At 31.6% G+C, this 26695-nt stretch overlaps 2 protein-coding genes across 4 annotated transcripts in view; one reads left to right on the top strand and one right to left on the bottom strand.

Moving 5' to 3' along the window:
• Nucleotides 1-775: 775 nt before the first annotated feature.
• On the bottom strand, nt 776-19063 carry LOC100647877 (E3 ubiquitin-protein ligase AMFR). 2 transcript variants are annotated; one of them, XM_003401710.4, is made up of 9 exons: nt 18897-19062; nt 18650-18752; nt 14558-14837; nt 7249-7506; nt 3533-3688; nt 3045-3367; nt 2570-2957; nt 1996-2246; nt 776-1556 (listed from the first exon to the last, which is right to left on the bottom strand). In XM_003401710.4, the coding sequence occupies exons 3-9, from the start codon at nt 14807-14809 to the stop codon at nt 1385-1387; spliced, it is 1800 nt and encodes a 599-aa protein (XP_003401758.3). In that variant the 5' UTR covers nt 14810-14837; nt 18650-18752; nt 18897-19062; the 3' UTR covers nt 776-1384. The 2 variants fall into 2 exon arrangements, with proteins under 2 accessions (XP_003401758.3, XP_012173142.2); XM_012317752.3 differs by having other exon boundaries at nt 18650-19063.
• Nucleotides 19064-22534: 3471 nt separating this feature from the next.
• LOC100646806 (hepatocyte nuclear factor 4-gamma) overlaps nt 22535-26695 on the top strand; it is a 49334-nt gene continuing 45173 nt past the window's right edge. The window contains exons 1-3 of one of the 2 annotated variants that reach the window (XM_012317749.3): nt 22535-23022; nt 23864-24011; nt 24077-24220. In XM_012317749.3, coding sequence (XP_012173139.1) covers nt 24157-24220 — 64 coding nt within the window. In that variant the 5' untranslated portion in view covers nt 22535-23022; nt 23864-24011; nt 24077-24156. Of the gene's footprint in view, nt 23023-23863; nt 24221-26695 lie in introns of both variants that reach the window. The other variant, XM_048413525.1, reaches the window with a different exon arrangement.

The following is a 26695-nucleotide window of genomic DNA, read 5'->3' as shown; positions in this document are numbered from 1 at the left end:
TGTGTGCAGTGCAAAAAAGGACTTCATCCATTATGTTTTTATAAACATGTCTGTTTTAAAAATAATGAATGTCATGATGCTGTAAAACCATGAATATAATTTTAATGTCTTTATGTGTTTACACTTTTGTGTTTTGATTTAATATATTTTTTTCATTTATCATCGTAAAAGCATAAAAAGATATAAAGAAACAAGGGCAATGGGTGAACTAAATAAAAGACTTACTTTTAAACATGGCATGAACATTAGTAATCTAGTTTAATATCTATTATAAATAAAATATTATATTATGTTTTTTTATATTTTCAAAAATGTTGGCAACATATTTATACTATGCAGAAGTATATGTAAATAAAAGTAAATTCAATAAAAATAGCTTATTTATGCAGGTGGTTTACGATTATTTGGAAAAAAGTAATTACGAAAGGAAATTCTGATATGACTCGCGATGAGTTACATTCGGAACCGAGCGCGTTGCGAATTGACAATCGTGACCAAACATCGCGATAAAGTTCACCACAGTACGTGAACAGTGCGATCGCGCTGCGTAGCGTTAAAACGGTTAAGAAAAATGAAAAAATATAAGCAGCACTTTCTTTTAAGATAAAAAGTATTAAATTCAATGAAAAGAATTACTTGTTTATAAGATATTAAATTTCTTATGTATGTATAAGGACTTTCTTTTTTCTGTATAACATAGAAGCTCTTGAAAAAATTTTTGATGGGTTAACAAAAAAGAAGAAATACGAAATAAAAGATTAAGATCTCAGGAAAGTTTCATTTCTTAATGATTACTTTAATAAATAAAGAATTAAAAATAATTAAGCGAGTAATACTTTTAAGTTAATTCTTATTATTGCTAAAGAATTAAATCGTTAATACTTTAAGTTAATTGTCCTTACCTCTTCTTAAGAATAAAAAACGTATTCTTAAGGAAACTGTCCTTCTCAAGTAAGGAGTCTAGAATTTTCAAGGAAACTATTCCTAAAGATCGGGATTTTAATATGACAAAAATCAAAGAAAGCGAATACAATATTTATGAGTGCAAAGACTATGGGAAAAAGGAAAGAAAAGTGAATAAAAAAAAAGAGAACTGGTGCCTAAAAAATTGTTCTCATTGTAGGAGCAATAATAATTAAGATCATTCAAAAATGCTTAGGAACAAACCAAAGAGTAAAGAATATAGTCTACACAAAAAAAAAAAAGAAAATAAGAACTGCATGTAAGCAAACACAAAAAGGAGGCGGGGAAAAAGTAAGTGAACGTCGGTGGACGTGTACTCAAGGAAATCAGTCGTTATACTCTTCTTCGAAGAAGATAATTGCTACGAAGCACGAAAAATCAAGAACTTTTTATCAGCATATATCTCTCTGTTTTCCCTGTTTTAAGAGGTGGCATTAGAAACACTTTCGTCAGCTTCATGCTTTTCTCGACACTTCTCGAGATATTTCTCCTTAGCAGTGAGTCTCAGCAGTTCTTTGCGACGCTGCAGGATTTGTTCTCGTTCGGACGATGATTTGGAAAACCGTCCTCCTAGGCTGGAAGGTTCTTCACCGCTGTAATTATTCATTAGGAATATTTTCAGATTAATCAAATTATATTACAATGGATAACTTGAAAATAAAACACATTTAACAAATTTAGAAATATTATTTGGAACATAAAATTATCTGTTTTGAATATATCTTACATTTTCTTTATGGATTTTGTTTTAACCCTTTGCGCTCGAGAGGCGACTCTCAGTCGCCACGGCGTTCTATGGTGCAACTCCAGTGGCGAGTGAGAGGCAATAGTCCCTGTTTATGCTAGATTTCCCTGTAGATGCTAATGTTTTTATGAGTTGATTTGTATATAAAATCATTTTAAGCTACCTGTAGGGCACGCGTCATATATACGCTAAATTCTCTGGATTTGCTGTTACGCCTGACGAAAAAAATCCTCAAACGCAAAAGGTTAAAATATGTCTGAAATAAATTATGAAAATGAAGGAAATACCTATCAGCAAGAGGAATATCAAATCTTGGATCTGAAGGTAGCGGCATTGAAGAGGTATTCAAAGAAACACTAGTTTCTGTGGTACTGGTATGGATTTGAAGGACGGATTCCAATTGCGGCTCTTCGATTATATGATGAGGAGACATCAAAACACCATCCAGAATATTTGCAACGGTCCATTCGATTGATCTCGTCCCTCTGAGGTCTTCTACGATTAGATTGCGGGGGAATTGTGGAAACAGTTGCTGCACCTGTTTTAATAAATAATACAAAATTAATATTAGAACGAATGACGCAGAAATCAAGTAAACATCTCTTTTTCCATTTGATTAATAGAAATGTGTGAATAAAATGAAAGTAAACTATATTTAAAATTATTATTTGATATTAAATAAGTTCAATATGTAGCAGTCCTTGAATAAATGAACACAGAATGAACCCAGTTTGAACCAATTTTTTTCTACTATGTATTTGTCATTAGATTCTAATAAAATAATTACTACTGAACCATTGAAGTTCTCCCAAAACTATAATGTATTAGTTTCTAATAATTAAAAATGTACGATTAACGCACCTGTCTAATCATAGTATCCATTTGCGAGTTGTTATGTGTAATAGTAGAAATATTCCCACGTAGTCTATTGTGGGAAACTTCAACGGAGAAGCTTGGTAACCAGGACACATATCTTGAGCCATCAAAATGAAAGAAATGATTCTCATTTCGTCTAGCTGGCGTTTGTAGTTCAGTTGATAATTCTTGTGTGTTTACAAGGTGGCTAGGTTGCATGTTTAAGGCAAGCCTACAAGTTGGACAGGAAGTATCCTGTTCCAACCAAGACTGTAAACAGGAATTGTGGAAAAGATGAGCACAAGGTAGCTTTCTAGCTGTTTCCATTTTCTCCCAGCAAATGGCGCAGTTGTCTGAGTTCTCTGCTAACTCTTCCTGACTTGCCATTGGATAGCTAGAAATAAAAATATATAAATTTGTATAAAATTTTGTATAAAAATCCATAGTCTACTAATTACAATTATAAAAAATGTGTACTTACTTTTGTTCCATATGATTTAATACAGCAAGATAGTTCCTGTGCTTTGTGATCTTGCGTTGTATCTCATAGAAAAGATACCTAAGTTGCATACAGATTACAAGGGATGCCATGCTTAGGAATATGTTACTCCAAAGTAGCATGTGGATATGGTGAAGAAAATCTACAGCTAGTACTATTAATTCTGCTGTTAGATCTGTGTAGTAAGTTAGAGGACCCCTTTTGTCCCAAGAACGTTGTGAAGAGGTTCCAGCCCCTCGAGTATCATACAGATGAATTATGTATCGCACCATTACATGAATTGTTCTGACACCTAGTAAAATGCACTGTTAACAAGCAAATACATTATTAGAATTATATGGTTATAACAACTTCTATTTTGTTAGTGGAAAAGACTGAAAGTTACTAAAACAAAATTAAAGTATTCGAAGTTGTCACAAGTATTGTGATCAATGAAGAATTGTTTACTTTCACACAAGGGTTTACATTACCTCAGCTGCAGTGAAGACAAAGGTATTGAATGAAACAAAGAAGAACGCTGCAGCTGTGCATAGGAGTAACATGAAGGAGGATAATGCAAGAATAGTCGCGAGAAGTCCAAGAAGTTTCGCATGACTCCAACCTGGCGTTGTAGGCGAAAACGATAACTAGAAAATAATAATTAAAAGTTCTGTAATGTTTTTCATTATTTATGTATGTAAAATAATAAATTTTTTAATAATAATTAATATAAAATTTATAACTTATATTAAAATAGATTATTATTAACATTAATTCTTATTTTTATAATGCTTATCAATTAAATTAGGTTATGGACAATAATTTGTAAAAATGATTTGTTTAAAAAAAGCAAATATTTTTGTATTATTCATTAGAATGATTAACTTATTTTTATGTAAATATTTGACTAATATGAAATTTTACTGTTTATATAATGACAATATTTATGCAGAATATTATGTAGCTTAACTAGACAATTTGATTAAAGCATTACTATTCTATAGTTAAAGATTATATAGATTCAAATAGAACAATCCATGTAATCCATATACTGAAATACGTCTAACTCCACTGTATTTAACTTCAGACGTATATTATTTAAATTAAGAGATTTGCGGAAATTAACGTGTACATTGAAAAAATGTTACAGAACATGTACTTTTTGTTCAATTATGTGATTAAATGCAAACAGAAAAATTATACATTACAATCTAATGATAATTATAACAAAATTATTATAAAAAATATCTAATATCTTCAGTCGAATACTAATTTATTGATTTAACTTTAACTTACTGAATTGTACTTATTATTAACTGTGATTATTAATTAGTAAAATATATCATTAATAAATCTGAGAAATAGCTTTATTTACGTATCAAAGTTTAACTAAGTAAATATTGGAGTAACATGCTTTAAAGAATTAAAAAATGGCGCGCATGAGACAGATCAAGAAAAATTGAATGTCCTCTAGCTGTGGAGAGGTATAACCTGGTTACCTCTATTCGATTATACTAACGGGATTCACGCGAATTCATTGCATAACGGAGCCAAGATTCTTTGTTTTTATGCTAAAGATTCCGACCACTCTGCGCGCCAAGATATCTCTTTTTTTTTAATCTTTCAGTACTATTACTGAACAAATTTTCAGAATTTTGGCAAAATTACGAAGAATGATTTTTTAATCATTTACTGTAGCTGTATAACATTTACAACCTTGTCATTGTTTTATTGAACATTTTTTCTGAAGTAAAAAATATGTAAAATATAAATGGGCGACCATATATTATACAGTGTAGATTAGTTAAATGGGGTCATTTAAATATCTGCGTTATTTGCGTTGCATGAAAAACTTTTCAGACAAGTTGCACTGTTTCAAGGAGCACGTATAATATTGAAAATAGCTTTTCCTAATGATCCTTTTTTTTACGAGGTCTCAAGATCACTAGTATTTTTTTGTTGATAATCCTATATTTATTTTTAGACATTTTTGTAGAACGTGAAAAATAAATTCAACTACCAATAGAACCATACCATTTCTATCGTTTAGTTTTAAAATATTCCCATCTAAATGTATACAAATTTTATGTGGTATCTCGGGTTACGCGATACCGTGATTTTTCACGTTCGTATGTAGGCATAAATATTAGTTTCAATCGCAAGCGATAGGGCAGTGTATAATCGCTTAGCTTGACGTTTCTTTGGTAAAGCCTTTTCTTGTAAAGATTGACGCCTTTCACCATACATCAGTACAATATCTACTTCTTCCTGTAGTACATGACGCATTCTGTTAAATTCAACAGTCCCAATAGAACTAAGGAGATACTAAGTGATCATCTACTGCCTTATCGCTCGTCACTGGAGATCATATTTATGTTTACATACAAACGTGAAGAATCGGTATACTGCGTAATTTAAGATACCGTGTGCATCGAGATATTACGCAAGATTTTAATACATACAGATGCTAATATCTCAAAACTAAATGATCGAAATGGTATGGAATGAAATTTAAAAAGGAAATAAAATAAATAAAAGATTTAAAAAAAAAAAAAAAAATACTAGTAACCTTGAGATCTCCCTAAAAAAGAAGGTCACTGAAACAAAATTATTTCCAATATTCCACGTGCTCGTTCAACTTTCTTCTGGGTAGATTTTTTATACGACAATAAATAATGCAGTATTCATGTGTAATATGATCTGTGTTCTAAAAAAAAGTATGGGAGTTGATGAGAGTTGGAAATACGTAAGCCAAGTCCCTCTTCCCGACTGTAAAGTCGAAAAATAAACAGAATATATATATATATACACATATATGCTTATATAGGGTGTCTAGTAAATGGTAGTACAATCGGTCATTGAAATTCACTATGAATTGAGACTTGATCGAGTATATGTGTACCGAAAAGATTTTTGTACTTGATGTGCTCAGAAACTGAGCCTTAAATGAAAAAATCTTATCCTTTCTTTTCAACTTACTTTTTAATGTAGAATCATTCCCTGGCCGGTTGTACTAATATATACCCTGTATAAAAGAACGCCTCAGGGTACCCAGGAAATGGAACGAAATAAAAGACTGGAAAGTTCGTTGGGTAATATAAGGGCCAATGACCTCTGAAGCGACTTCTTCAAGGGATGTTGCCTGTGATGCCAAGGGCACATAGCAACCCATCCTCAGCAGAAAATAGAATACATACATACATATATACGCACGTATATAAACGTATAAAGTAACTTTATTACATGTGCGTTCAACGTGGAAGAAAGATACTGAGGATTTCCTAGAAGTACATATATATATATATACACCTATTCCTTTATATTCCTTTCGATAACTGGCCTGATAAGCGCTACTATAATTTCAAGATCATTGCTGGCTATTTATTTCACCCGTCGAACGTGTAACTTCTCACGTCGCTAGTTAAACCAAATAAACAAGCGAGATTGATTCATCGTGGAAATACACGCGAAAGATATAGACAGAAAGATATTACGTAGCATATGTGCCTACCAGAGAGACAATACAATACAGATCTGTTGAGAAATTTCACAAGATGTCGTTTTGGGGCACGTGCCAACTTTAACGACGCGTGCGTTCCGAATTCACGTTCCTGTTTAAAATATGCTAATATATTCAGCAATCTCACTGAGTTTACTACGACATTTACTGTACGATATAGCTTTATCATGATCTTCCGAATGAAAAAAATTTTAAAAGTTGGAATTTGATGGGAATGCCAAGTCTCAGAATTATCTCTTTGATGACATTATGATCTTTTCCCCTATGTTATAAGTTTTTGTTCAAAAGTTTGGAATACTTTTTAGACAAAGCAAATTTTGTTGTACATTTTCCTGCGAAATAAGAATATCATAAAAGTCATATCTCAACGTAATTCATTACAGTTTCAATGCTATAAGTAATATAAGTAATAGTAATATCATAAATGGAATATTTATATAATTTAATTTCTTTTACAATCCTAATATGTTCTAAGCTTTAGCTTCAAACTTTAAATAGAGATATACTGAAAACAAATATTTTATCAATATTTTTTCCTAATAACAATATATCTAAGGATTGATTTAGAGGAACTCAAAATATTTGCTGCTTTAAGAAAAATTTAGAGCATCCTGGGAAGTGTTTAATGAAATTTGGATCACGGACAGGGTCAGCTCAGCAATTGTCAGCAGACAGTATGTCACTTACGTATTCGAATCGATCCTTGCATAGTTGACTGAGGAGACTTAGGAAGCCAAGCGCGGTGAACCAAGCCCACCACAGTAGCACCTCGTCCATGTACTGCACATTCAGCACGCCGAATACGAAGATAAATTTGTAGAACACGAAGTTCCAAAACTTGTCCTTTAGGTGTTGTCTTTCCGAGACTCGCAACTCGGCGAATACGAGCTTCTGAATTGTTTTACCCAGCAGAATTAGCACGCAGTACGCCATGTTGATTAAAGTCTATAGAAAATAACAACAAAGAATATTTTAAGCGTAAAGATTAGCAAAATAGAAATAGGTATATCATCGATATTAAAATTATAATTAAAATATTAGAATATCGTAATTAGCAAACTGCGGATTGTTATGCATTTATGGGAGATTAAAAAATTCAAAATTATACAAAACGTATATCGTTGCAGTGCGAGGGATCAAGTTCACGCGAACATTTTGTCGAGATTATCTGATAGAGGAACGCGTGGATGAATGTATAATAAAAATATATTTTAAAATAATATAATAATATAAAAAATATATAATAAAAATATATTTTAATAAAAAATATATTTAAGTATAAATGTAAGAATAGGTACAAGCATAAGTACAGTGTAAATTAAATCAAGAGACAAAAATGTAGTGGCACTCGGCAACAATATATTTCGGCGAAGCGAAGTGCCTAATGAACCATCAATATCCCAACGGTCCTTCCGGCGAATGTTCGAGAAGAACGTGCGTGGCAACGGTCACGGACGCCTAACAAACGCGTGGATAGTGAGGATATCGAGGGGTGACAAAGCAAAAAAGAAACAGATGCCACCGAAAGTGAAATTGTAAGAGCTACAGCTTGGGAAGTCACGGCTGAAGCTCAGAATTAAATCGTAATCGGTATAAACCAAGTGTTCAAAAATAAATTCTCTTTTTTTATTTTTTTTTACATTTTATTTTTCTCTTCATCGGAACTTCCCCTTTTTTATTTTACGTGACACTGGCAGCGTTACATTAGAACAGAGCTTCGAAGCCGTCGGGCTATGGGTATTTCTATAATTACGAAAACTGCTGCATCATTTGTGCAAGGCATGTTGCTAAAAATGCTATGAGGCTGAGAAACCCTTCAAATTGTTTTACTGTTAGACTAGGAAAACTAAACAATAAAGAAGATGTAGAGTTTTCCTAGAAATGAGAATTACTTCAACACTTTTACTCGATTGCCTCAAAATGCAATATAATACGATAGACAGTTCGGAAAGAGAAACAGGATAGGGGCGTAGATTCGTAGAAAAAATTCGTATTTACTTGAGGAAGTCCTCTACTGCGGATTGATGATATTAGGGACGATGTTTTGAGTTAGGAAAGTCACTAGGCGTGGACACTGGAATTTTCTGATTTGGTGTTTATTCGAGGTGGAGGAAGTAATTGGCGAGTGCACGTTACAAAGAAGGAGAAACTCCAACATTTTTTTTTTTTTTTTTTATTGAAATTCACAATTTGTCCAATTTGGACATTTGGTGGAATTTTTTAACAGTTAAATTAGCATGTTGGTGGCTACCCCCAGCGGGGTACCATCCAGCGCGATCCCCAGCTCCAACATCTACGTATCGGTCACATCAGGGTAGCAATAGTCCTTGAGGTGACCACGTGAGACGCTCGAGTGTTCGATTAATGATAAACGCGTGATAAAAGTGATTAATGATAAACCGCGTTAACTTTAAGAAAAGGAAAAAATACGCTAATTCAAAGAACTTCCATATCGTTTAAACTATTTCTAAAGACTTGATGGCTTTAGAATGTTATTGTTGCGCTGTAACAAACATGATATAAAAAAAATATATCAAATATCCAGTACTTTCTGTAAAATACGATAGATAAAACAATCTTGTAGAAACCAGTTTTTAAATTATTGTTTCAAAAATATTAATCTGCATGAAGATCCGCGGTCTAATAATTAATAATGGGATTAAGTTCAACATGTAAGTACTTATAAATTTGACTGGAATCGTGCCAATACTTTTTACAGTCACTGTGAATAGAAAAGACTAAAAAGAAAACGCCCCTCTGACTTCACTAAAGAAATAAAATAGACAAACCCGAAAATAGTATCCTGGCGAGGGTAGCTATCCACATGTTATTTAACAGTAAAGTTAGAAAAAATTTATCGAACGTGCAGCTGGACAAATTGTAAAGTACAAATTAAATAAATAACTAAAGAAAAACTGTGTATATGACAGGAAAGTAACCAAGAAGAGTGGATAATTTCTAAACTGCTATGAAACGTTTCTGCGTCTTTACCAGGGAAGACAAATTAGAAAGAAATTCATTTACAGTTGGTTCACATGTGACTGTCACACGTGTAACTTCCAAGGTTACGAAAAAGCACAGGGAAAGATTCTTAAAACTGAAGAAAAAGAACAAAAATTGGAGATGTTAGAGAAGGCTGCATAATGAAACTTGAAGCAAATATGGAATAAATATTTTTGGAAGATTTACTGCGTTCTTTGGCTTTTCTATTGCTTAAAAAATCTCTTTCTCTCGCTCTAAGAGGTACCCTAAAAAAAATCTAATCTATCTTGATCTAACCAAAATTTTAAAAATGTACGATGAAGGTAGCATTAAAAATACTTTCACGTAGGCCTTCGAAACCAAAGCTGAAAGTCGCTTGTATACATACATATGTACATGAAATCGTTCGGGACATTGACCTTGACATTTTTTCAGATCCTACCAATCAATGATGTCGACTCTACCGTAAATATTTACTGAAATTTTTTACAATCGCAGATTTAAACACTTTTCGTTTTCACTTTGTTTATTTATATCCTTGATAGCCTTAATTGTATCAGGAGAATTCTTTCTCTTTGGCAAAGAAGGTAGGAAGTAAGAAGCAACGTCTGATATAAGTCGTATACCAACAACGTTGCTGTTTGCCAAACCGACTTGAAAGGACAGATAATTTTAGTTTCAACTGAAGCATCGGTTATTTCAATCTTTAAATTTAATTCGAGAATGTGGAACAATTTATTAGTCTGAAAGGATTATTTTATAGAGAATTAAGATCGCAGAATGGTTTCACATAGATTTGACATTGTAGGGAAATTTATTATATTTTTAATATCGAGAATTAGTTGTATTATTTTGTCGAATAAAGGATTAGAATTACATTTTTCTGAAACATTAAAGTGGAAACAACATTGAAGTAGATTCAAACTTCAAAGAAACAAAATTTCATATATACCGATCTAATAATAAGAATATATCTGATTCGCTATAAAATTTCATTCATCTTTAATTTATTACAATTGTATTTGGTAAGCATCCGTCCGAGTTAGATTTACATACTAATTTATAAGCCGAAATTGGTTATTCTATGTATGTAAAGGCCATGTATGCCATGTGTACTGTATGGTAATATTATTTATTTATTTATTTATTATTGCTTAGTTCGTGACTTTCGGCTTTGGACGAACTTTCGGTTTTACATTTCTTATACCTATTTCGCTTCTTATATATCTACCTCCCCTCTTATCCACTCTATTATATTACACTCTACTGTACGGTAATATTGATTGCAAATTCAAACGTCCAGTTTTGCCCGTTTTGCATGAACTACAATTATTATGCTGACATTTTTCTACCTGCGGATGCGTTTTTTTCTGCGTTTCTCATATATTAACGTCAAACAAAAAAACAGAAGAAGAACGAAAAGAAAAGTCATCATGATTTTTTAATCCTGACATTAATCCTGGTTATCCTTGCAGACCTCAATATCGTTTATGTCCAGTCATCGCGTGGACGCACTTTTTTTTCTAATTATTTTCTTCCTTGAGTCTTTAGGGAATAACATTAACTGTACATTTTGCATTGATTTGTAATATTTCCGGGCGAAAAAACTATTGGAATATACATAAGATTATCTATAAATGCGTGGTAAATTGCGATTTATTCCTCTTAAGACACGACGAATAGTTAAAATCATTAAAAATCATTAAGTACATAGAATTTTACATTTGTTCAAAAATTTGTAAAAGAAAAGCTATTCGTACGTATTATAAAAAGAATTATTTTGTTTTTGGAAGCTTGGAACAGTAAACAAATTATATACAGATGCAAACGACCCAATTTACTCACTGAGAGTTAATGTAAGCCATATTTTAAAAATAAAACGTGTTTTTCTTAAAGCACACGTTTTCTAGTATAATAACACAAAAACAGGTGGAATTACACGGAGTTACTTCTTGCACAGCGTTACCATGCGCGTAAGACGATGGCTGCGACTTCATTTGCGAAAATATGTAAGCATAGTTACATATCTTATGTTAAGTATACGAAGTCATAGATGATAGAATAATTGCGTACGCTCGTAACTTTTACCCACATCGACGAACAAGAAACGAGTGTTTAATAAAGTTTTCGAAAGGTTAATGACACCTAAAAAATTTCTCGTTCCTTTGTAAATCGGAACCTTACAACAGAAACATCAAATTTTTTAACGTTGTAGTAGACGTGATCGTACTTTCCATTCTTGTTTTTCTAATCCTTTTTCTAATTTTGGAAGAAAATAATATCGCAGTATCGGTTATTAGAATTATTGAAAACATTTTAGTCGAACGTTTTATCGGAAAAATTAATTATCTGTCTCGTTAAAAAATAAATGAAAAATTTGTCAAAAGAATATCGTTATACAGAGTACGATAAAGAATTTAGAACTCCTTAAACTTCTTTTATTGTTACTTTTTAGAATTTAAAGTACATCCCCGAACTTTTCTCCGTGCCTTAAGTATCATTAAAAAAACTGTGTCAAGATATATTATTAGAAGTCGATATTGCTTGTTGAGTGTTCAAGGGTTATTGGTTCTCCTTGCATCTTCAGATTGACAAACTCAATTTATGTCGTGTTAGGCGAATTTTTCCGAAGGTATACATTTTATTAGACTATCACTGAAATAAGTAAGTAAACCAATCAAGTTATAATTTATATGCTAATTATAAATTTATTATAAATCTATAGAATAATTCCATGATTATTGTCCCAGAATTCGTCTGTTCTACTTTACTTTTCGTTAGAAAACTTATATAGTAGCGTATACGTGCGATAGAATACTTTCGTAACCTGACTCCTGTGTGATAGAGAGCGAGAAAGGATACGTTTCGAGAAACTGAAAACGGGACTAGTTGTATGCCTGTGGTGAGACAGATCGTTTACTTACTCAGAAACGACGCATTTATCATGGCAGTAACACCAGGAGAAAGGAGAAAGTTCGCTAGTTATGGAATAGTCGATATAAATTGCCCCTGAGGAGACACGTACTCATTGGCCACGTGTTCTGCTACATTTCGTTCAATGCGCGTATACATATTCACCGGATGTTATTGGCTTCTAAAATGGACGCACTGCTCGATTACTTTCATAGAAATAAAATGATTAAAAATGGCTATATAAAGTAAAAAACATTTCTCCTTCGTTTCTTCTTCTTTAAGTGTATTAGATTGTCCGAAAAGTTTTTTTCGTTTTATAAGTAAATAACAGACGCGCATTTTTTCTTTTATATTATTTCACTGAATTATGTATGATTTTTATTTTTTAATTTTTTAATTATGATCGCTACAATCATTTTGTAGCGATAGAAGAAAATATAAAACAAAAAATGTTGTGCGTCTATTATTTCCTTATAAAAACGAAAGAAACTTTTGGGATAACTTAATGTTTTTAACCTGTACTACAGGTTTGTACGTCATATGTAACCTTAACGTTCTATGTATTAAGTCAGTGATTCGGATTGAAAAGGCTAAACTAAACGTAACCATGTCTCCATCTAAATAAAAATTAATATTAATTTTGGAAGAAATTCCGGTTATTTATTAAATTATGTTCTTAATATTTGTGGAAGGAGAAAATCTGAAATATACAGGGTGTTTCAATTTTTTCCGTCGATATAGGTACAGTCTAGAAAGGAACGTAGAATCAATTTTTTTTATAAGCTTCCATCGATAGGAATGGTGAAACGGAATTTTGAAACGGAATTCTACTTAGAATTGTAGAAATAATACCGTGATTATTTCTACATTATTATTTATAATCTTAGACATAGATATTTTTAGTCTATCCATTCTATTTTTACTTATGTACCGGTCATTTCGTGTATCTTTTCTTTCTTTGTTATGTATTTAACATAGTTTTGTATGTTACATGTATTTGTGTATTGAACAATATTTCCAACGACATACATTTATATAACATCTTTTTCTTATCTTGACTTATGAACGTACGTTATAAAATGTACCGACAACGTTTGGCCGGAAGAGGCTGAGTCATTCCGTATATTAAATGAATACAATTAATATATAGGAAAGAAACTATTCTTTTTTGTTTCCTTTTTTTTAAATATTCTTTGTGCACTATGCAAAAATGATAGAGAAGTATTTGATGTTATCTTAAATTTGTCGTTAACTTCTTAGAACATGTTTAATGGTAGAATTATTCTTTTCCTGATGTAGTAAAAATGATTTTGAATCACTTGTTGAATTTTTATGTAAATATTTGTCTTGATTATTTTCTAAGACGCAATTTAAGAGCTCTTGTTCGTAATAAGAACATTGGTAAAGCGTAGCCTGAACTCAAGAATACTTCCGGATAAGAGCCTTATCTTTCATTTCTCACGTTCATGTTCTAATTACGATAGCGTGAAAGTTTTGCACGTAAATACGTGAATATTACACCGTCCGAACGTATAAAATTATTTTACCTTATCGTGACTTAGCGAGTTCCGTGTTATCAAATACTTATACAGGCAAATAATTATATAGGTGAACACGACTGGATATTATTTTATAGTAAATAGTTATTTTTTTAACACGTCGAAACGCAAATATCTAAATACATACCAGTTCATAAGTTAAGATTACAAGAGAAATATGCATATATGACAAGTACATACATATTTTTTCATCTTTTGTTACTTAATTTTGGCAAATGTCTTGATAATTACAAAGGGTAGTTCATATCGGATTCTACGCTTAAAAATGCATAAAAATTCACAGTACGTCGATAAATACAGTTGGAGTTGGGCAAATTTTTATTCGGATAACGTGAAAATAAGGGATAAAATCATCAACAAAAATAAAAAGCCTAAGACCAGTCATTTCGACTGGTAGTTCTAATATTAAAACTATGATAATAATGACGTCCACTTCTGTCAGGAATATCCTACATTTTCATAAGAGCAAATGGAATCTCGGTGTTTGAGGACATCAGACTGAAAACCAAATTCGTGCGAATGAATCGTCGTGTACCACTTACCCAGATGCAGATAGGCTCGTCGAGCATGCACTCGAGCAACTCCTTCATATACATCGCGGAATCCCTCGGATCGAAGTCGATGTTGTTGACCGAGTCATTTTCGGAGTCCACGTAAGTGTGAGTGATCTTCCATGCCGGGTCTTTGATGATTTGAACGGCATAGTATATCGAGCAGGATAACACGCCGAAGCTTATTGCCGTATACAGCCGGAGATTTGGCATTGGAAGCCGGTCCAAGAATTCTATCGGCATCTTAGCAGTTCTTGCGATTTACTGCTTCCTACGAACACATTTAAGATCTATATTCGTATATTTGATTTTGTCATAATTAATTGATCTGAAGTTATATAGAAAAAGATTGTTATTACTAAATATTATTATATATATGTATATTGTTAATGGAGATTTCTTACACGCAGCGAATTAATTGGGGGAAAAGCTAGATCGAAAATAATTATACACTAAAATAAAATTAAAATATAGTGTCAATATGTTAACTAGTTAATTATTTTTTATGAGTATACTCGTCATCGCATGTACATTTTAGGTACACACATTTCCAAGAGTTAGAAAAATTTATCAAATGTACAGCTGCACAAATTGTAAAGTATAAATTAAATAAAAAAAAGAGAACCATTTCCAAGACGTCGGCAACAGCTAATTGGTTAAATGATTATCCTGTGAACTATATGCAAAAAAAAAGAAAAAAAAAAATGCGATCAGATCCAATAATGTTAACTGCAATTTAAGGTAATATATACAAACTCGTAATTTATTCTTGCGGACACCGTATATTAATATGTACATTACGTGTATTACATCAATTTAACATTTTAATGCGGAGCTCTTGCAAAATCATAAAGACATAAAAACTCGACTAACCTTACCTGACCAAATGACCGATTTTAAAATTTCGCTTAAAATTGTATATTCGTTGTTACTTCTTTTGTTCATTTAACTTTACGCAAATTTTTATATTATATGACCAATCAATTTCTCAATTTCTGTTAATATAAGAATTTACATCAAAGTTAGACGAATAAAAGAAATTACAATGAATGTATAATTTTAAATTAAATTTTTATACCACTTATTTGACCGGGTTTGGTAAATGTTAAAATCGTTATATTTATATTGTAACAGCGAATGGTTACTTTAATTTAATACGAAAGCTATTGATGCGAGGTTATTTAATTCGAACAATTACATATTCTTCTTTCTGGTTTCATTTCTGAGTAACGATTGGTGATTCACTCTACTGATTCATTGCGCCGATTATGGATGTGCATACTTATTTCAAGTCTCTATATGACGTATGACATTTTCCTAAGTTGCATGTTATTCAAGGAGGTCACGTAAAAGACAAAAGAAATCGTTCGTTTAAATGATAAATATAAATATAATAATATTAGTTTTGTTGGTATTTTATCTTATTCGATGTTAATATATTTCTACACAAATTTACCTAATACGCGAGCATTAAGTACAGGCGAGAGGATACGTGACGTGTCTGCAAGAGGCAGCGAGTGCCTTTCTAGCCGGGACGCGTAGCAGGAAAAAAGCGCGAAAGCGATCATTGCTCTCTCAATCTGAGGCGATGCACTGTTTCAACCGAGCTAATTTTAGCCGAACAAACCTCATATTCTACTTTCATAGGAAAAAAGGAGCATTTAATACATTAATATCTAAATTAACGATACTTGACAAACTTTCAAACTCGATTTTTTCAAAAACGAAGCGCCATATGAATAAATTTTATTCTATATTTTCTAGCTGTTTTTTTTCACGTAGAATCATACTATCGTCGATTATGCCATAGTTACTACTCTGTACAGTTACGTGGTTGTCGCACATGTTGCTATATACTTCTTCATTATATAATCCGTCAGTTGCAGTCGAGGGATGACTCACTTAAAGTGAGGAACAGTTCGTTCCTTTATGATCTTCGAAAGTTGTTATACAAGTGGAAGCTATGTATATTTAAACGGGTTAAGCGATCTCTGTAATGCAGTAATTTTTACCTTTGTTTCCTCTATGAAAATAATACTCCGTATTTTCACTGTTATTACCGTGTTGTCTCATGTTCAAAATTGCTACGTGCCGGTCGATGGATAGTGGCGATGCGCGAACATTACAATGTGTGCGCGCCTTTATAAATGGTTAACCTCCGAATTTAGAGACAGTAATGTAGTATACTTTGTTATCAACCGAATTTCCAATGATGTAACGCATGAAATACAAACCACATGCACTCAAATACGCATTTAAGAAGATTGCATAAAAATTTGAGAAGTTGCATGTGTATCAACTTAACGATGATGATAAATGGAAGGTCGTCCGCGGGGCATCTCGCGGATAATTTACAGACTCTCGTTAGAAATCACGAATATTTTTATTAATGAATGACTCTCGACACGTATTATCGTGCTCTCGATGATTAAAAGTTTAACGGGAAACAAATAAGTGCGGCGCGACGTTTCGTATGTTTTTTAATCGGACAATGAAACTGTGTTTTCAAATATATTCTTGCTTCGTAAATATGGCAATTTATCGTTGAATTCCATATTTTATAGACTATAGAATTCGTTCGTCGTTAGAATGAAATATTTCTATATTAAAATTTGAATTATTTTTTAATCGAAGGGTAAAGCCATGTTTTATGTTTTTACCATTATTATATATGTATATTTGATATTTACGTTTAATAGTATATTTATTTTTGAATTGTTATTATGTATTTACTCATATTATTGAATTATTACAGTTGAATGTTAAAATTTTCATTATTAAAGTAGTTATAATTCCTAACAAAAATAATGTTGACTTAAATTTCCTTTTAAATAGTGAGATTACGCCTTAAGTGTTTACTGAATATATTTATTAATCATTAATACTTTTCTTTCTTGTTTATACACTAGAAGTATATAAATGTATTAATTATTGTTTGCACGAGATAAGATAAGCAGAAAACCTTCTCATGTTAAGAAGTTATATGTGATATGTGTTTAAACTTTGTTCCATAAAAACTTATTGGATATACTCGTATGTACATATCTTTATATCGTGAACAATATCCTGCTCGATAAATTCGTTGTCTAGAGAACGTTAAATCTAAAAGAGAAACTAAAGTATCCTTGAAATTTCACAACCACGTTATCAATAGAAAAATGTTAACCCACATAAATTGTGTTAACTATTTTACAATATGTTAAATATTTTGTTAATTAGAGATAATGATTTTCTGGTTATCCATATATCACCTGATTGATTCAGACGAGAAAACATATATTTATTTACATAGTCGACTTCTTGTTTATAAACTTAACTTGGATCAACTTTGGATTCGCTGTACCAATATTTATTCAGAATTTAATAATATTTCTATTTCCTTGTTCATTCATACTTATTCATTCATTAATTTAACTAAGTATTAAATTGAATAGAAATTTTTAACCACAATTTTTCAATTAATGAAATTTTTTAATTTTATCATTTTTGTTTATTAATTTTTTATTATCTAATTCTTTTAGTTATTTTAATTCTATATAATTCATATTTATCTTTTTTTTATTAATTCTTGTGCTTAATACTTTCCAATTTCGTGTATTCTTGCATTCACCATTTTAATCGATGAGAAGCGCTTATTCCCGGCAATTTTAAAGAAACATATATTCAACTAGGTTTTAATAATTTGTATACTTAAATTTATGGAATATTAAGTACTTCGCCATTCAACCTTTTGCTCTGCTTTCTTTTCCTCCTAATGATTAGTACCCTTACATCAGTTATCCATCTCAATGGTTCTATTTTTCCAATTATATATATTATAAACTAAGTAATCGGGATACAATGCCAATAAATGGATATATTATTATATGTATATTATAAGTTCAATATTTTGCTCTATTCAAACTATGTGTAAGCATACTTCATTTGCCATATAAACATAAATCATATCTAGGTTAAAGCAACTAATAAGTAAGTAAATAATTCATTATAAAATATTAAGTAGCAGATTAAATACAATGAACCATACTCGATATCATGTTCCTATAAAAAGACGCTCTATCAATACAGAACAAGTGGACTCACCTGAGATTGATGATTGAACCACGTTGTCCTTAATCCATCACCGAAATGAAAGAGGGTACTTCCGAAAATGAAGACTCGTGTCGACACTTAACGCATATCTACACTGAATTTGTGAGGAAAATAAAGGTAAGAATACCGCGAAGAAAAGAGAAACCGGAAGGCTACTGAAAGTAAGACTTTCTCGGTCGAAATCATCCACTAGTTAACAGCACACGCGGCTCATCATGGTTTTACATGATATACGTACGAGAGAAGTCCACGAATTAGTTCTGTTTGAACGTATCTCGTGCTGGCGAACCGCTTGTTTCACTCTCGTTTCTTTAGGAGCAGCTTGAAGATATTATTGCGACACAATACGACACAATGTGTCACGACAACTGCAGTGCTCGAGACCGCTGAGGAGACTTACTGACTGCACAGTCGATAAAGAAGTATCGATTGGTATAAGTAACAAAAAGTGGGGGTTGACTAGGTTAGGTTCGCCACTTGGCCGACCTTATCAATATTGCGCGCGAAAATGTGAATCCTTTCTTTGAGTTATAATTCGTGATTTTTTAGTAGGAACATAGTAAAGTATTTTTATAAATTATCAAGTATAATTGATACCTTTGATTTGTTATTAAAAAATACAGAGTAAAATTTTGAATGTAGAATTAAACATTGCATTTCCTATATTGTTAAATATGCTTGAATGTGTCTGTTCTAGATCCCCTAATGTGTTTACAGTGTTAACATTTAATTTTTCAGTTATTGAAAACAACAATGTGCGAGTACAATGACTGCGGATGAAATGTATAATCAATATCGCATTTTGGATGCATTTTAACTTAATATTATTTTTTGCTTACTAATGATTTCTTTTATTCTTGGAACTAACGCTGTAACATACACTGTACGTAAAACAGTAATATTAAAAATATTGCATAAAATATACGGAGTTTAAGAAAGAAAGCAGAAATATGTTATTGACTCCAAAAATTTAAAAATGTAAGGTTAAAAATAATTACTGGGATCAATATTATGAGTTGCGCAATCACTTATTATATCACATTATTTTCATATAATTTGGATGCAATGTAAATTAATGATAATATTTATTTAATTTACATTACAATTTAATTAGTTATAATAATATCTTTTAAGTAACAAAGCTTTTGTATTTAGAAGTTTTGATTTGGAATTGGTATATAACATTAAATTTAACTAAAATAAATAAAAATTTAATTTAAAATAATACTGAAATTTAGTTTAACTTAGTTGATAAAATTCACTGCCCTGTAATTACCAATAATCGATACTACATTTTTGACTGGACAAATACGCCACCTGTTGAGCGTTTCAAGAGTTCCGTGATCAACAGTTTCGAAGCCGCAAAATTTCAAAATATGTTCAAATGCAAACACAAAATATTAAAGAATATCATAAATAAAATTGTTAGAGATATCCGTTTTTATCTTTTATTTTGTAATAGTTGATAAGTAATATTTGGAAAAATGATGATTAATATATTTCTTGAAAATATTACGTTTTGCTAAAGTAAATAATATTAAACCTAAATGTTAATACTTTTTGTTCCATATTTTATTTTGGATATTGCATATATATGGATAGTATCAGGGGCGAATTGACCATCGAAGAGTTAAGAGATGAACTAAAGATAGAGGGTTATGTTCGTAATCTCCCGCTAAAAGTTTAAGTCCTAGTTCGTCCCTGGTTACTAGTTACTATATCTAATAATATGATTACTAGTCTAAATATGCAATAGGTTATAAACATTTTAGAAATGTTCCAAGCTTACAAAATATTTAATTACTAATCTATTCTGCTAAAGATATAAATTACATATGTACATCCTGCTATATAATTATTGATATAAATGATATATTGTGCACAACATATTACATTATGTATTTATCATAGAATTTTAGATCGATATTGCAAACAATACGGAGGCGTTAGAACATTTTTAGAAGGTTTTTAATTGCAAACAATTTTTTGTCGGATAATCATTTCACAATGATTAGAGTGAATTATCGTGTTTATTTGAGTGACGTTAGAAAATTTAATCTATGACATAAACTGCTTTTAATGGCTAATACCTTTCTAAGGACATGTGGTGTAATCCTGATATTCATTATATGAAAATAATTTTAGAATAGAATTTTAAAACACGAAAACTTGATTCATGGCGTAGTTATTAGTGTCATTTATTACAGAATAAAGCGATTTGCAAGATTAACTATTACGGGTTATGATATATTAGAGAATATTGGAACTTTTAAACTAAATTACATTTTTCATCAATTTACTTTATTTAATAACATATGTACATTCTTTAAATATTTTAATACATATATTCTTCCGTTTTATAGGACATAACACATGAAAGAAAATTGTTATTCTGAAACGATCAAGTTTCCAATAATTTTGTTGTGCTCGTTATGAAAATTAGCAAGAACGTAGATATTCATTTATTTATTCAAGGTAGACGACTCGTTATTTTTTGCACGATTTTTTCTATCGGTCGTGTTAGAATCGTCGAAGATAGGGCACTGCATAAATAGCAAAGCTACGTAAAGAGATATAATTGAAGTATTTAAGAATTACACGTAAGCGGAGAAATATGAAACTAAGTAAGAAATATTGTATTAAATTCAATTATAATAAATTGAAATATAATAAATTGTAAGTTTTTCAAATGTGAATTGTTTTGTATTATTTTTATTACTAACTATAGCGATAAGAATTATCTTCAAAAGTCATATTTTATTTGTTATCAAAAATTCCTAAAAACCGTTGAAGGAATTACCTGTGATAACTGCAAGTTATTAACTGCATAATTTTTCGTAATACAGCTACCATTGTTTATTATAAAATAAGATCAATTTATATTAGTATATATGTATTATGTCTTAAATTAACTTATTATTAGCTGGAACTACAATAATAATGGAACTATAGAATTGAAGAATTTTTCAGATAATTATAAATTTCAATGAAAATATTTTGAACAGTAAATTTCTCTGCTATAACAAAAATACAATGGCATAATGGTGCCTTTAGTAATAAATAGAATCGACACGAATCAATTAATAGGATTAAAGGAATACTTAAATTTTCTCCATTAATTTAGCTTTAGTTTCTAAATGGTCTCATTACCCTTATAAAGTTACTATAGTGATATAGCAACTTGTTAAGGGGAAACATATAAAGTTATTTTTAATTGTTTCGAGACACTACACTTACACATATACACTAAATATACATACAACATACAACATAGTTTAACATACATATAGATAGAATTCATTAATTATAATTATAAATGTCTACTTTGTCTGTAATGTCTTCTTCGAATGAAAAAAATTCGTTGAAATCTTGATCTATTGGCAACAAATTAAATTTAACAAATATTCATGTTAATGATTCTAAGACAACACCGCCATACTAATCAATAAAATTTCAGTACATATATACGATACCCTGAATTATTAACAGAATCATAAAATCTTATATCCTCTTTAAATAATCTAAATCAACCAACTTCGACAGGTTATAAACGTGTTTCATCTTGCCTGTAACGAAAATTAATCTGATATAGCCTTAAATGCAACGTTGAATATGTAAACATTGTTCCACATGCGATTGTGTAAATTCATCGGTGGATACTAATTCAATATTACGTAGAAGCTGTTCAATTGACATTCGTGCACAGCACACGTGACGCTCGACTGCGTAGCGTTCTAGCCATTCTAGCGAACGTACATATATGTTCTAATGAGATGTCCAAGTGAAACGTGGACAGACGGAACAGGAAACCAAATGACATTGTCCCCACGCGCGCAACTTAAAGGCGCGTCGAACGCCGGCGACGGTCGACGCAACAGTAGTGCGATTGCTTTCTGGCTGATCGGATTCACCTGCCGTGGATCGATACTGCGCATGCGCATGATTCGCTTCGTTTTACCCGCGCCGTGAATTGACGTAGCGCCAGCGCACAGTGCCGTTTCATTTCGCGCGCCGTAAGTCAACGTTGCGCATGCGCGTCATGCCGTGAGTTGACGATGCGCTTGCGCGTATCGCCATTATTTCTTGTGTATTCATCGGCCTCGTCGCATACGACAGTGGATTTGTTTCACTATTAACAAGATATGACGGGAACCACGCGAACGACGAGTGAGAATGAATTACGCTCTTTTTTCGTCCTTTTCTCGGAAAACGATTGCCTGCTGCCAATGGTACTTCTTATCGATGCAGCTTACTTCGGAATTGATCGCATTGGATCGACGTTTACTTACTAAATCCTCCGATGGATTCACGTGTGTAGCATTTAAAACATGGAGGGGACGCCGCTCTTTTCATCGGCGTTATAGGTACATATCGAGGTTTGAGAATGAATAGACTATTGATATTGAATTATCCATGAAAAGTACTTGTACAAAAATTTTATGTATATATTGTGTGTATTATATAAAACATTCTGAGATTTTATTAGCACTGTAGTGAGACACGATCGTCACGATCATATTAGTAAAACCTGCAATTTTCAAAGCACATCTGTATTTTATACTCAATCTTTAAATTAGAAATTCCCTTTGGTACCTCAAATATCAACGGATAAATTATGAATAAATTTTCTATCCAAACTGGTTCGTCACAATTATTGGAATAATAAATCTAAATCTATTTCGATTGAAAATTCTGTAAGTAAAGAAAATTTCGAAATAATGATTAAAAAATTTAGATATACACTGGCTCTCAAAAGTATTTGAACCATAGAAAACTTTTATATCCATAATATATGTATTATCCAAAACATTCATGAAAGAAAACTATTTGATCTAAAATAATTTTCGATGATAGAATAACGAAGAATTCGGTTCAAGGAACGTGTATCAGAAGGTTTTTTCGTGCGATTAAATCGATTGCTTTTTACAGCTGGCATTGATTCGTCCAAAACATTGACCCGATCAGTGACCCAAGTCTTTCTTGCTTCTCTTTTTACAGATCATTTTGTCCATAATACAAGACGTCCCACGTTAATTTAGAGAAATATTTATGCATGCATACTCCAAGGAATTTCTCCTACGAAATATATTTTGTTTTTTATACTTTTTATGTGTGTTAGTCTATGCTTGTTTATAATTAATACAATAAATGAATAATCATTGGGTAATTCGTTTCAATCTGACCACCCGTTCGTTTCTGTTCCAGATAACAAATTCCCCCATCCGCGTGTCAACATGGCTGCTGTCTAATCTCCACCAAAAAAAAAAGGAAAAAAAAAAGAAATAAGAAGAACGATTGAGAGGAAAGACAGAAAAATCAAAGCGTCTCTCGACGATAGCAAGTCAGGAAAAAAGTAAATATCCGCTATCATAACAGACATATTTCCGAAATATTCGCTGACCGATTGCCGGTTCGAAGGTAAAATCACGTGAAACATTCGTTGGCGGGTTAATAACGGCGCATGCGCAGATGTGCAGAGCATCTCCGGTGACCTTGAAATGGAGGAGCAGCCGCAGAATACCGAAGGACCATCGATAAACTCATCTTCCCCCTCTGCGGACGGTGAGTAACTTTAAGACCTGTTAAAGTAATAATATAATGTTTTATTAAATACAACATTTATATGTAATAGAATAAGTATTTTATATGTAACGGAATAACTTGAAGTATTAACGTACACTGCTCTATTCTCTTATACATCTCAAACAGGAATGAATTTGTTTTATTGAACATTCATTCATTCAATACATACGCGATGCGCTCGTCTCATGGCGTTTTCCTTTTGTCTTCCTCTTTTTCATTCTTCACTCGTACAATACAGATGTACACACATCTATTTTCTAACAAGACCGTCTTTTTCTTTTTTCCTTTTTCTCTTTTTATTGAGTAGATGAAATATTTAACCATGGGTAAATAAAGTCTATATAGTATATATAGGTTATGTTTTACAGGACATAAATATAGGCTGTTTCATGTGACAAGTGGACTGCGGATACTTATGCGTATTTTTATGAACACAATGAAAAAGGTGGAATCTAAACAGAGATGTTCTTCACTCATCATTTTTATTTGTTATAAAAATCCTGTGTATTTTTGCATCTTTAAATTTCCCGTAAATGTATAAATATCCGTAGTCTAGTGATGACAGTTTGGTCCTTAATAGATTAATCGGCATCACTCAGTTATAGTAGACATCGAATCAGTGAATGACTAAGTGCAATAATAACTACCTTCTTAGAATGAATAAATTATATTATAAATTCAAACTATTTATCAAAACTAATACTTATGTCGAAATTAAATGTGCGTGTTGATGTTTTCTGTCAATTCAGGAAATCATTTTTCATTCCATTAACATTACCAGATATACTAGACAACTCAGAAGAAGACGCCGTAACAGATTAATAAGGAAAATAATAATTGAATGCAGTACGTATGAGTCAGCTTTTTATACAATAAATTTAAATTATTTATGTCGAAACTTTGGTATAACTGGTGTGCTGTAGAATCTGGAAAGTATTAATCGTCTCGTTGAAACAAAACATTACTTTTACCAGAAGCTAGTCACTGAATTGTAACGTAAGTTTTATTCCATAATATACATCGTTGTGTAGAAATCGTTTCTGTAGCAGATAGAAAATTTACAAATGAATAATCGCCAATACGCTAAGTCAAACACCGATTATATTTATAAAACGTGCTTATTTATAGGCTTGTTGGTATACAAAACCATCTTAAAGCCCGAAAGATAGTAAAAAATATAATTCCGATGGTATTAATAGCCATTAACGAGTTTCATTAATTATGAAAGTGTTAGCGGTGTGAATCGATACACGGTTATGCAATTAACATGGACATCCCATTGGTGTAAGTGTACGTTCGCTTGTCAGACGTGTGTCTCGTAAAAATTCTGTGTGAAACGGAGCGGGACTCGCGAATGATAAAGTTCCATCGCTCTGCTCTGTTCGAACGAGATAACCCGTGGACCCTCGGCTACGCAGCAGCCAAGCTAAATTCGCTCGTATTCGTCTTCACCCTCTTTACCTTAAACAAATCCAAGCTTCGGACACGTTTATCGATACACCGTATCATCGACGACGAATCCTTAGATCGGTGCATGTGAAATTGTTGTCTCTAATTAGTTTGAATTTGACGGGTTGTTGACAACATACATTATGATTATTGAAATCGCTGAGGTGTGCCCCATTCTGCATAATTGTACCTGTTTAATGACCATTTGAATAATAAATGTATTTGTGCTTGGTAAAACTCTGGTTTTTTACAGTTTGAATTTGTATTTGGTGTGTCATTAACTTAGATACGACATTGTACGATACTTTGAAATGCTATTAATTAATTAACTTTGCAGCTCTCCTCACCTCTTCTTCACGCTTGCATCTCCTCAGATAACTTCTTTCTCCGAACTATTTTATTTACAGAAAGCGTGGAATACGCAAAAGATATAAAAGTTCACTCGGATAATAAAACCAAATGTCTAAAGTCTATGTATATTTTAATAATATCTATTGAAATATAACATTTTGGGCCATAAAACCGAGGAGCACAGCAGAGTTAAAATTCATTAGATAGTAAGGGTAATAATGTGTAAATAATTTTTTGATTAGCCAATTATATTTTCATTGGTATCTTCATCCTCCGTTTGATATTGTATCATTCTTTTTAGGACACTTTAGATTTTTGTGTTTTATGACAACAAAAAATCAATGATAATAACATTTACGTAACGATGGAATTTTAGTCATAATAAATGCCTTGGTTACGTTCATTTTTACATAATTACATACTTATTCATATTTATTATTCAAATCCATCATACTTCTATTCATACATTAATGTATTCACCCCAGTGAAAAGTTTTGTTCGAGTTGAACAAAAGTTTGAAATGATTTGTAACGCTTCTGGCGTTTTCCAATACGTAAAGGTATCGATTATGAAATATGTATAAGCGTAAGTAGGTCTTTGGAGAATATTGAGGAGGACGTTCAGCATCGAAGTTTGGTATAGATGAGTATTAGT

The sequence above is a fragment of the Bombus terrestris genome, chromosome 16 (genome assembly GCF_910591885.1).
Source record: "Bombus terrestris chromosome 16, iyBomTerr1.2, whole genome shotgun sequence".
NCBI lineage: Eukaryota > Metazoa > Arthropoda > Insecta > Hymenoptera > Apidae > Bombus > Bombus terrestris.
The sequence above is the reverse complement of the archived record's forward strand: the minus strand, read 5'-3'. Positions and strand labels throughout refer to the sequence as shown.

Coding starts and splice junctions, on each gene's coding strand:
- LOC100647877 (XM_012317752.3), bottom strand. CDS start 14,809: ATGCCGATAGAATTCTTGGACCGGCTTCCAATGCCAAATCTCCGGCTG. Junction 3,689..7,248: donor GCAAGGATCGATTCGAATAC/GTAAGTGACATA, acceptor ATTATTTTCTAG/TTATCGTTTTCGCCTACAAC. Junction 2,247..2,569: donor TGGATACTATGATTAGACAG/GTGCGTTAATCG, acceptor TTATTAAAACAG/GTGCAGCAACTGTTTCCACA.